Source organism: Hyperoodon ampullatus, assembly GCF_949752795.1.
Source record: "Hyperoodon ampullatus genome assembly, chromosome: 2".
NCBI lineage: Eukaryota > Metazoa > Chordata > Mammalia > Artiodactyla > Ziphiidae > Hyperoodon > Hyperoodon ampullatus.
The window spans coordinates 103,343,582-103,355,690 of record NC_136915.1 but is presented as its reverse complement, the minus strand read 5'-3'; the positions used below and the strand labels follow the sequence as shown (position 1 = coordinate 103,355,690).

General features: G+C 44.5%; 1 protein-coding gene across 4 annotated transcripts in view; it reads right to left on the bottom strand.

The window, feature by feature from the left end:
* Positions 1-10,384: 10,384 nt before the first annotated feature.
* The window catches only part of VANGL1 (VANGL planar cell polarity protein 1), a gene marked incomplete at its 5' end in the record, with an annotated part of 38,304 nt that continues 36,579 nt past the window's right edge, over positions 10,385-12,109 (bottom strand). For all 4 annotated transcript variants that reach the window (XM_079696852.1, XM_079696854.1, XM_079696853.1 and 1 more), the window contains one exon: positions 10,385-10,661. In XM_079696852.1, the coding sequence (XP_079552978.1) occupies positions 10,401-10,661 (261 nt within the window). In that variant the 3' untranslated portion in view covers positions 10,385-10,400. The remainder of the gene's footprint in view (positions 10,662-12,109) is intronic.

Below are 12,109 nucleotides of genomic sequence, written 5' to 3'. Positions count from 1 at the left end.
TGCCAATTTGATTACTATGTGTCTCAGCGTGTTTCTCCTTGGGTTTATCCTGTATAGGACTCTGCACTTCCTGGACTTGGGTGACTATTTCCTTTCCCATGTTAAGGAAGTTTTCGACTATAGTCTCTTCAAATATTTTCTCGGGTGCTTTCTCTCTCTCTTCTCCTTCTGGGACCCATATAATGTGAATGTTGTTGTGTTTAATGTTGTCCCAGAGGTCTCTTAGGCTGTCTTCATTTCTTTTCATTCTTTTTTCTTTATTGTGTTCCACAGCAGTGAATCCCACCATTCTGTCTTCTAGGTCACTTATCCGTTGTTCTGCGTCAGATATTCTGCTATTGATTCCTTCTGGTGTAGTTTTCATTTCAGTTATTGTGTTGTTCATCTCTGTTTGTTTGTTCTTTAATTCTTCTAGATCTTTGTTAAACATTTCTTGCATCTTCTCAATCTTTGCCTCCATTCTTTTTCCGAGGTCCTGGATCATCTTCACTATCATCATTCTGAATTTTTTTTCTGGAAGATTGCCTATCTCCACTTCATTTAGTTGTTTTTCTGGGGTTTTATCTTGTTCCTTCATCTGGTACATAGTTGTCTGCCTTTTCATTTTGTCTGTCTTTCTGTGAATGTGGTTTTCGTTTCACAGGCTGCAGGATTGTAGTTCTTCTTGTTTCTGCTGTCTGCCCCCTGGTGGATGAGGTTATCTAAGATGCTTGTGCAAGTTTCCTGATGGGAGGGACTGGTGGTGGGTAGTGCTGGCTGTTGCTTTGGTGGGCAGAGCTCAGTAAAACTTTAATCTGCTTGTCTGCTGACGGGTGGGGCTGGGTTCCCTCCCTGTTGGTTGTTTGCCCTGAGGCGACCCAGCACTGGAGCCTACCTGGCTCTTTGGTGAGGCTAATGGCGTACTCTGGGAGGGCTCATGCCAAGGAGTACTTCCCAGAACTTCTGCTGCCAGTGTCCTTGACCTCACAGTGAGACACAGCCACCCCCCACTTCTGCAGGAGACCCTCCAACAATAGCACGTAGGTCTGGTTTAGTCTCCTATGGGGTCACTGCTCTTTCCCCCTGGGTTCTGATGTGCACACTACTTTGTGTGTGCCCTCCAATAGTGGAGTGTCTGTTTCCCCCAGTCCTGTCAAAGTCCTGCAAACAAATCCCACTAGCTTTCAAAGTCTGATTCTCTAGGAATTCCTCCTCCCATTGCCAGACCCCCAGATTGGGAAGACTGACGTGGGGCTCCGAACCTTCACTCCAGTGGGTGGACTTCTGTGGTATAAGTGTTCTCCAGGTTGTGAGTCACCCACCCAGCAGTTATGCGATTTGATTTTATTGTGATTGCACCCCTCATACCATCTCACTGTGGCTTCTCCTTTGTCTTTGGATGTGGGGTATCATTTTGGTGAGTTCCAGTGTCCTCCTGTCGATGATTGTTCAGCAGTTAGTTGTGATTCTGGTGTCCTTGCAAGAGAGTGAGAGCACATCCTTCTACTCTGCCATCTTGAACCAGTCTCAGTGATCTTGGTACTTAATCTTGTTTGACTAAATATTCTCTAAACCCCAATGTAAAGCTAATTTAACAACTATTAGCACCATTAAAATGTGCTATTGATACTCGAAAGTCTATCTTATCCCAAGAAGTTTTTGGCAACACAGTGTCATCTGTTCAGGTTTGCTGAGGATAGCCAATTGCTGAAGAAATAGGAAGACTGTCTCCTTGGCTCAATAAGAAGGTTTCCAATGGGGGATGTTCTCTTTCCTCAGGTTAGCAAAATCCCCCAGCAATATAGCCATCATGATGGGAAGCAAAGCAGCATGGGGATGATAGCAGAGGTCCCAGGCCCCATTCTCTGGGCATGGAATGACCACAGCCACCTAAGTGTCCATGCATTTATTTTAATGCACCTGCAGACCCAAATGGTTGCAAGGTGAATTAAGGACCTTTTTCAAATTAACCTGGTATTTCATTGATCAGAACTCTTTGGAGCAGTGATGACCAGTATTCTTAATGATCACCCTAGTCACAGATGATTAGGTAACACCCAGTAGTTTTAGCATTGAGTGTGCTGCCACGTTCTCATTCATTCATTCACTCATTCCAATATTCAGTCAATGGACCCATAAACCTCGTTACCACATGTGGATCACAGAAGGCAAAACTGAGTGGGTAAGATGGGAGAGTTGAGCAAGGAAACATGTTTAAAGCCCCCGTGTCTGTTCTACATATGCATCATCATTTTGTCTGAGACATTATGAATTCTCAGAACTGCAGAAACACGTTCAGATGTAAATACAGAGAACACATCCAGAAGGCAAATACAGTTTTGATTTTCCACGTCAGCATCAGCCTGCATAACTAGAAGATGCTGCATGACACCAATAGGGAATTACCAAGTCTCTCTTGTGCAGAGATACTGCCCATTCCCACACTACTACTGGTGGGTCTTGTCTCTGGCACTGGGCAAGCAGGCAGTGGCTGTAGCTGATGCCATCCTGATACCCCTCACTCCACTTCCATAATCTCAGTTTATCATCTGACATTCTCGAACCTCTTCCAAAATTCTATATCTGTATTATGGGTAATGAATGAAAAAGAGAAGTCTTTGGTTTATGTTTGCATACACTTTTAATCTTTTCTCTAGTAGGTTTTGCTTGTGCAGGTGTAAATTGTGCCCATCTTGGCCCAGAGAAATAGAGTTTGTCAATAATCTATACAATGAATATCATCAAATCAATTACTTTCTCTGATCTTTATCCATGCAACAGGTAAGAATCTGACTGTGTGCTACCAGCATTCAGTAAGGATAGCTGAGAGTAGCAGAAGGCAAGCTCCAATATTTCTTTGTCAAATAATCAAGTTCCCTTTAAAGAGACCTATCGAAAATAAGTCAATAATTTAAATTTAATTAGCAAGCCATTTGCAAAAACAATCCAACATTCATTCACCCTCCTCACAGTTCCAGGGTCTGACATTTTCTTTCCTCCTTACTTGACTCAAAGATCTTTTTTCACTTGCTGATTTACTCAGAAGGCCTGTTTCACCTCCAAGTTTTAGAGCCTAAGAATTGAATTTTCAGTAATCTATTCATTTAAAACATTCTCTTGACCATAAAATGATTGCAACCTGTAGTTTTTCTTACAATGGCAATTCCACTTTCCTGTTCAATCTATCATTACAATTATCTTGGTTTTCAGAGAAACTTGACAGGTTATATTTAAGAGGGTATCAAAATTATTCAAGAGTGAAAATGTTCCTTAAAAAGTAGAAAACACTTATGATTACCAAAGGGGAAGGGGGGAGGGATAAATTAGGAGTTTGGGATTAACATATATACACTACTATATATGAAATATATAGATAGCCAACAAGGACCTACTATATAGCACAGGGCACTATACTCAGTATTACGTACTAACATATAAGGGAAAATAACCTGAAAAAAATATATACATGTATAACTGAATCACTTTGCTGTATACCTGAAACTAACACAACATTGTACATCAACTATACCTCAATAAAAAAATAAATAAAATAAAACTTTTTAGATTGAAGTAATCACATGAAAAAAAAGTAACAAAATGTAATTTGGGATTTCATTTTATTTTCCGAGTTTTACAGTATAAAAAATGTAACATGTAAAATGTTTTACAATTAATTGGAATGGGGGACCCAAAAGAGAACAAAATAACTTGGATGCCAGGTACACTATGCCCCTCATAGACTCTAACATTGTTACTGATGTTACAATGAAAAGAGGTTTCACTGCATACATCTTATGAATATACGTAAATGTACTTGGGCAGATGGTTGCTGGTAGTGTAATTCATTCATTCACATGTTTGCAATGTCTCAATAGAGCCCACCACCTAGTTTGTGCAGGAAGTCACACTCAGACTTTGTCATACATATCTAGTGATTGTGCATTTTGCTAACCAGAAAAACTTCCCTTCTGGTTACAAAGTGCAGTATTAACTAATAAGGGAGAATGAAAAAGACCCCTGGCCACATCTTTGCACAAACAGTTATGGCCCCATCAGATAGACAGATGGTTTTGTCACTGAAGTTGCTGGGTTGATACTGGATTCTAAATCCAGAAATGTAAAGTCCTTTCAACACAAAAGTGATGGTCAAATAAACTTCCCTTGAGTAAGACCTGGCCCCAGCCTCTCTGGTCTTCTCCCAAGCATCTTTGTTGAGGAAGTGGTCATCACAACATGAGTTAATTCACCACCCCAGTGAGCCAGTATCCACCACTGCCCTCATCCTGGCTGGTGTCCTGCACGCTATGCAATAGTTGTCATAAACAACTGCTTGGAAATCAAATTTTGTTAAACATGTCATAATTTAGGAGTCCCAGAGGACTTTGCTATTTAGTTAAAGCCTACTGTGAATCCATTATAAAAATAAGGACTTATCAGCAAAAAGTTTGGATTTTTTTTTAGAATGATGATCAACACTAAGTGAATATTCCATTATTTCTGTAACTGAGGGGCGCTGGCAAATGGAAAGCAACCGCCACCTCTCTCCACCTGGCCCCTGGAATGGTGATGGTGTATAACTGTTTAAATTCCCTACAACATGAATTGAACTAGACTTGACACCTGCAGATCAGATGCCCGGGTCCTACTACTAATTCCCTGAGCAAGAGTCTCTGGCCTCAGACATGAAGCTTTCCCAAGGTGAGGGCTTTTGGGGGTTTAAAAACTCCTAAAGGATGACCTCCTTCAGAATGAAAGCTCACGTGCACAAGGGAAAGCTCAGATAAATACAAGCAAATACAAAACCAGACACTGCACATTCAAATATTTTTATCCAAGTATTATTTCAGTGCCAAAAGAAGTGCCAAAGACACTCAAGATAAAAGCCTGGGAATTGGTCACATTTGTCCCCAAGGCTTAAGAGTGTTTTTATCCCACTAAAACAAGGACAAAACACTGATGTTTTCAAGCTGAGAGACATATCAATTGTAGATTCCTGGCGCCATATTGGGAGTAACATTTCACTGTGCTGCTTCAGGTGTCAGAAATCTGTTGTTGTGTTGGGGAGACTAAAACAACCCATTGAAGAGATTTATGTTACAGGTGAATCAAAACAAATTGGGTTATCTAAGTAGAAATGGGACAGGCCTGGTAAAAGGGACACAGAGTACTAAAATCTAATTTTATTCAGTAGTTATACGTTCCCTATTTACCCTCTGAAAATGTGTCCTACTCGTTCCTAATAAGCAGCAATGCTGAGAGGTGTGTCCTCTTTCCTTTCCTATCCTCTACTGAAAGCAAACAGCAGGAGAGAAGGTAGTTTATGCACAACTAAACCAAAACCTCAAGACTTTGGAATAGAGAGAAACAGTGTGCTCAGAGTCCTGTTTTATGTCTAGTGATTAAAACTCTAGAGGGCAAATGTGGGGAAAATAGTGGGATGCAAAGTGCTTGCTGAGAACATGAAATCAAGGATGGAGGCCAGGGGCTCCAGTCCCAAATCTCCCTAGGCTGGGCTGCAGGCAGTCCCTCTCCCACCCCAACCAGTGGAAGCTGTTGGGGCATAATGTTGACAAAGCACCAGGAAGAGGCCTCCTCAGATCAGAAGGCGGCCAGGTCAGCCCCTGCACACCTCCCCAAGGTGCACACCTGCCCAAGCCAGCAGGGTGGGAGTGGAGGGGGAGAGGGGCAGAAGCCAAGGGTGGCTGCCACAACAATAGCACCTGAGTCCCCCAGCAGGTGCAGCGCTAGCAGGGCTGGTTCTCCTAAGGGAAGGAGGATTCTCAAGTTCTTTCCAGCAAAATTCCTGAGAAATCTGCCAGCACGGCGGAGCAGCTTTCCCTGGAGCCACAGCTCTGGTGCAAACCCGAGGTCAAAGAACAGATGTGATTCCACCTCCAACGAACCCCCAATCCCAGGTTTTGATTCAAGGTTAAGTATCCTCAGGTCTGTCCTCCACATCCAGAAAATGCCAAATTATTTAGGTAATACTTCAAGGTACAGTGACCGAGGGATTGGAATCAAACATTAGATTTGAAATTTCATTTATTAGCCATGAGATTTTAAGCAAGTTCCTCCCTCTCTGATCATCCCTCTTCTTACCTGTAAAATTCAGATTAACACCTACCTTAAAGGAATTCACATTTTAAGACAACGCCTAACATACGATACCTGATAGATACATATTACCCTTCTCTTCCTTCTTTGACCAAAATATATTTTGTCAAAAATGTGACCCCAAATCTAATTTTCTGGGCATCCACTTGGTTAAAGCTCAATATGTAGATTTCAACGTAGTGTCTAAGGTACCTTATTCACTACTGCACTGAATACCATTCAAAAACTGTGCTATGGGCTTAAGAATAACTCATATTTTATTTATAATGGCTTATGACCACAAGGTTACATAGCAGTAAATTCACAGTAGTGATTTATTTTTTGTAAAACAAGACTCACAAAGCACAAACACTACCCAGAAATACTTACATCGCTTTACAATTGCAGGGTGTCTGCTGGACTATTTGAATATTATGGCACCATTTCTGTGCTGCTTTTAGTAATCAATATTTTTTTAAAAATGAAGCTCAATTTTTAAGTTATATTGAGAAATCTATGGTAAGGCTTCCAGGGTAGTGAAGTTGGAGCAGTCATTATCATGGAGCTTGACTTTTCTTTCTTTGTTTCTTGCTGTTTTCAGGTCATAAAGTCCTGAGGCAAGAAAGTCTAATGGACTTGCCTACAGGACAGCAGGCTCTCCATAAGACACTGCTGTGCTAAAGCCATTTACTCCTGGGGAGAAGCCAGTGTAACCTAGGGGAAGGAGTAAAGGAGGGGAGGGAGAAGTATCTGGCTTTAGAGTAAGCTCCCAGAAGATGGGTGCTGTTAGGATATCTCTGAAACACAGCACATATGTAGAAACACATGTACTTTCACACACTCATCTATATAAACACATCCACAAGTTATTTGTGTACCCATCTGTTACAGATAACACAGATGTTCAGATGGCTAACATAAACATGCCGTCCATCTGGTAATTACACTCAGAGAAATGCTCACATATATAGAAACACACACCCACAAACAAATAATGTGTCCCAGTGTAGGGAGCCTTCCACAGCAGGGTTCACACAGATGAGAGTAAACCAAGGACTTGATTTTGCTGATTTCACTGGGCCGCTGCTACTCTCACTCTCCTGGGAGAAAGTAAGGAGGGCAGGGTCATCAGTTTCTGTCAGCCTAACAGGCTCGTGGCTTCCCACAGGGCTACAGCCTTATCTATATACATGCACACCAAAGCGACCAGGAGACACAAGAAAGAGAGTACTCGACTACCACCAACTATGGTGAAGACAGCGGAGCATCTCATGCCCACCCAACACACATCCGAACAGCCACAGTCTCCCCACTGCAAAGGAGGCCCGAGCTCTGGCAATGAGCCGCAGCACAACACACACACACACACACACACTACGGCCACTTTCCTCTATCCATTGGCTGTACGGAATTTGTCCTGTGCATAGACAGAGGACAGAGAGGAAGGAAGGGAGATGATGACAGCTGGGTAAAAAATGGTCAAGCATTTTCTCTAGGGCCTACTTTAAAAACTTTCGCAAAACTATTACACGTTTTAACTTAACTGATAATGCAAAGGATGGATCAATCACAAAACCTTAAAACCCCTTCCAGCTCTAAGAATGCAGACTTCAATGTTTAGTTCATGGACGATTAAAAATGTCATTATCTTCAAAAGCACACACTTAAGAACAGAAACTATCTACTGGTTAAAACATCACCAGGGAAGAGAACGACCTCAGACATATACTCCTCATTAAGTTTTTCTACTCCTTACTGTTTAACGTTCACATTTTAATAACAGGTTGAAAGTTATAGAAAATCTATAAAGATTTCAGGCAAACAAAATCTTGTATCCTCTAATGTGAACTTATCTTCTAATTCTACTAGCCCAGGGCACAGTTCACTCCTTTTCAAAAGAAGAGCTTATTGACTGCAAGAACTGAAAAGGACTGTGTTCACTTGTATGATACAGCTTTTCTGAAAACTTACATTTAAAAAAAAATGCCATTTACATTGTTCCCACTGCACCAGTAACTCAAGCTATTAAGAGTTTGCAAGTGCAAAGGCTTGATACAAAGATCCTGCATTTTATTACGTTGTTCTTTGGAAAAGGACTCAATACAAAGTCAGTGTAAAAAAATCAATATTCAATTTAAAACAGAAACAATAATTTCACAAAGTCTGACATTCTCCTATGCAAAGACTGGGAGAGAGAGGAAAGAAATTCCTTAATTTAAACCTTTCTTCACCCTGCTGGGAAGGCAGGCACCAAAGCCATGAATCCAACTTAACCCCTTCTGGACTGGTAATTGAGGACAGGGTTGTAAGCACAGTTTTTTAGAATGTTGATGGATAGTGTCATTGTTACCCATATGAATATACATGTATGGCACTTCTATTGCTGGGTTTCTGATGCAGCAGCCTCTGATACATTTAGTCTGGGACAGTATAACCTTTATGCAGCCAAAGTCTCTTATACATTCACCATCCCTTGCCCAGTCTCCCAAAATATATTCCTGAGAAAGACATTATCAAAAGGAATGTCCAGCTTGAAGGGACCTAAAGGCAAAACTAAGAAGAACAAAAGCACCATGGTTACATGGTATGTGTTTTTCATAAACGGAAACCATGTAGTTAAATAGTATGTCTTGGCTCCACACCATGGTTTCTCCTTCCTGCTTTTCCAACACATCTTCTTGTTGACCTGAAGGCTGTGGATTCAAGAATGCTGTTTACTTCTTCAGGTACAGGTGTGTGACAAATATCGAAAGCCAATTTTGGTTTAAGACAGTAATAACAAACACTGCACCACTTGTGGAATGCATAAACCAGAAAGGGTACATGCGAACACATACGCAAAGAGCATTTGACAGTGTCATCCATGGCTATAGCAAGGTGACTGGTTACCCTAAACACTGGGGAAAAGCGAGAGTGAACACTTTGCAAAGGTTTGCCGTGGATACAGGAAGGCAGATGGAGGAACTGAAGCCCGCTGCAGGGCTCTGTCCGTTGGCGCCTCCACTCACCCGGCCCGGCTGCTCCCCTGGGCCCGGGCCCAGGCAAGCCCACTGGAACCATCTAAGAAACAGACCAGGCCGGCCTCATTCTGGATCACAAGCTCGGCTCCCTACTTTCCTTTCCCCAAATGCTGCAGCTTGCCCATTCCCTCTCCTCACTTTACTGCCAACTACAAGTGATTTAGCACCAGGGCCTAAAGGAGCCCCTGCCCAGGTAGTAAGGGGCGGAGGTGATGAGCACACAGTGATGGTGGTCAGAAGTCAGGGGCTGGACGCCGCAGCTGTCCCTTGGCAGGACAGCTTGCTATGGAGCTGTGGGGACGTATCTCCCGGGAGATGGAGGCTCCGAGCTGAACTTGCCAGTCCCTGAGTCACAGCGTGGGTCTCCCCCTGGTGGGTGTGGAGCAGTGGGGGGAGGGGCTCCTGCCGCAGCCTGAAAGGGACATCCTAGCTGGCATGCCCTCCCTGGGACCTACCTGGGGGGTACTTCACCCTTCCCTACGTAAACAAACAATCCGTGGGGCGGACCTGAGGCCGTGCATGGAGCCCGAGGGCACACGTGAAGAGCCAGGTTCTGGGCGGCTCTGAAGGCTGGGCTCCCTGGCCGGGGCTGCCAGCCAGGTAGGGTGTGGTGTGTTTTGGGGGGGTGAGGGAGGGATGCAGTGGGGTCAGGTAGGCCATCACTGGGTTAGGAAAGGGCTACCTGCTCAAGCTGGTAGGCAAGCAGGTCAAAACCGGGGCAGGCAGATTCTCTCTTTGGGGAAAAAAATAAAATCATTAAGAGCTGTAAACTGACAGTGCACGTTTGTCACTGCGATCTTTCTCTGCAGAACCTAAGGCAACAGAGAACAAAGATGAAGGCAGGCGTTTCGTGAACAGCCCGTGGCGCCGGATGTTTACAAACACGTGTGCACATGTCCTGTCTGGTTCCCTGAAACAGGACAAAGACGTGTCCCCAGAGGCCCACGAGTGGGATGGCCAGAAGCCAGGGCAGGGCTGGGTGCTGGACGAAAGGCAGGGACGAGTCGTAAGGCGAGGTTCCCAAGAACCTCCAGCTCCGCTTTGGTTTGCAGCTGTCACAGAAACGCCAGGGAACGGCTTCTCGAGACATCCCATCCCCAAGTCAGATGTCATCAGTCACTTTTTTCCAGGATGGACATCTTCTGCTTCCTTCCAAATAAAGTGCAGATGGTCAAAGGACCCTGGTCTCTCATCTGCCAGTTCAGTCAGCAATGAAGAATAATAAAAACAAAGATGCCCCTCTGGTATACATATATATCTCTCTATATATTCTTTTTTTTTTTTAATAAAGCCACAAATATAGAACTTTTAAACTGACGTCTCAGACTGTAAGCGAAGGACAAATCTGTGAGACTTGGGGTCTATGAACTCTTCCGACAGCATGATGAACGGAATTTTCTTCACATTGACTACGAGGCTGAAGTCCAAGCATTTGAGGACAAAAACGAGTCCATCCCGCAGCCCGCTGGTCACGGCCTCATCACTGACGAGCCGCCACTGCATGGCGAGCCAGCGCTCCCGGTCGTACTGCAGCGTGGGACCCGTGCTGAGGTACCGCTCGAGGAAGGCCTGCAAGGACAAGTGGAGATGCTGTTAGGGAGGGAGCACCCGCTCCAGGCGGTGCTGCTGGGGGCTGCCTGCTCTCACTCCTGGGAAAACATGTCCTCCCAACAAAACAGGATGGCCCCGCAGATCACACCCAATTCCATCAGGCCTGCCCCACGGAGTCCTTGCTGGGGAGGGAAGGCTCCCCTACTTTCTCACTCTCCAACCAGAGGGTGCCAACAGTGGTAAGCACAGAGGCGAGGGAGGCAGGGTGGCTGGTACCCACGTCTGCCCAGAAGCCGTGGCTGAGGCACCAGCCGCCTCTAAGGGCCTGGGTCCCACGGCCCAGGCCATGGCTTGTACCTGTTCATAGGTTGGCCTCCTCCCATCCCAAGAGCTCCTTGGGGCAAGTGCCAGGCACGGAGAAGCACTCTGGGAATGTGAGCAGAAGAAATACAGGGATATACCTGCACACACAAAAACGCATGCTCTGCCCTTATGCTGTGTGCCTCTGGGTGAGCCGTTTAACCTGTGGGTAGAGGAGATGACAGCGCTAATGCACAGAGCTGCTGTGAGGACGAAGTGGTTGACTCTAACCATCTCACGATGCAAGGTTGTTGTATCGTGGATGGAGTGTGTGCGTGGCAAGTCCGGGGGATGGCCGGGCCCCACGTCCACCTCCCTCTCTCTCGGCTCTAGTAGGGCTGAGCTCCGTGGGTTCCTCAACATTCCCTTGACAGGTGCTGTTCCTGCTGCTGGATGTCGTCCTTCAGCAAACTCCTCCTGGCCCTTTAAATCTTCTCACACTACTCCCTGAACCTCTCAGACAGGCGAACATGTCCTCCTTTAAGGGCCTCTAATCATGGCATGACTCCCGTGTGACATTTTACTTTCTGAACAATTACTGCCAACTTGCTTATCTGAGGCCTACACTAAACTATACTCTCCTGGAAGGCAGGAACTGTTTTTTAAATTTGGATTTTCCATGTGCCTGGCATATGCTGGGGGGCTCAACAGCATGTGTGTCACATCAATAAATGCATCAATTTAGCTTTGAGAAAGAAGAAGAAAGAACGAACCAGGAATCCAGATAGAAAATATTAGGATAAAACATTCTGGTCCTAAACACAGGTCACAGATGGTTTCTAAGTGGTATCCTTTTCCAACCACACCTCACTGCTGCTGTCAGGTACATTATTTCTGATCTATAAGCATATATTCTAAGGCAGAAGGGGGAGTTGTGCCTCTACCACAACACACATTCATATAAAAATAACTCCTATGTGGGAATTTCCTGGAGGTCCAATGGTTAGGACTCAGCGCTTTCACTGCTGGGGCCCAGGTTCAATCCCTAGTCGGGGAATTAAGACCCTGCAAGCCATGAGGCACGGCCAAAAAAAGAACAAAAAACACAACTCTTATGAATCATAAGGAAAAGAAACAGCTCAACAGTTAGATAAATGAAATTAATA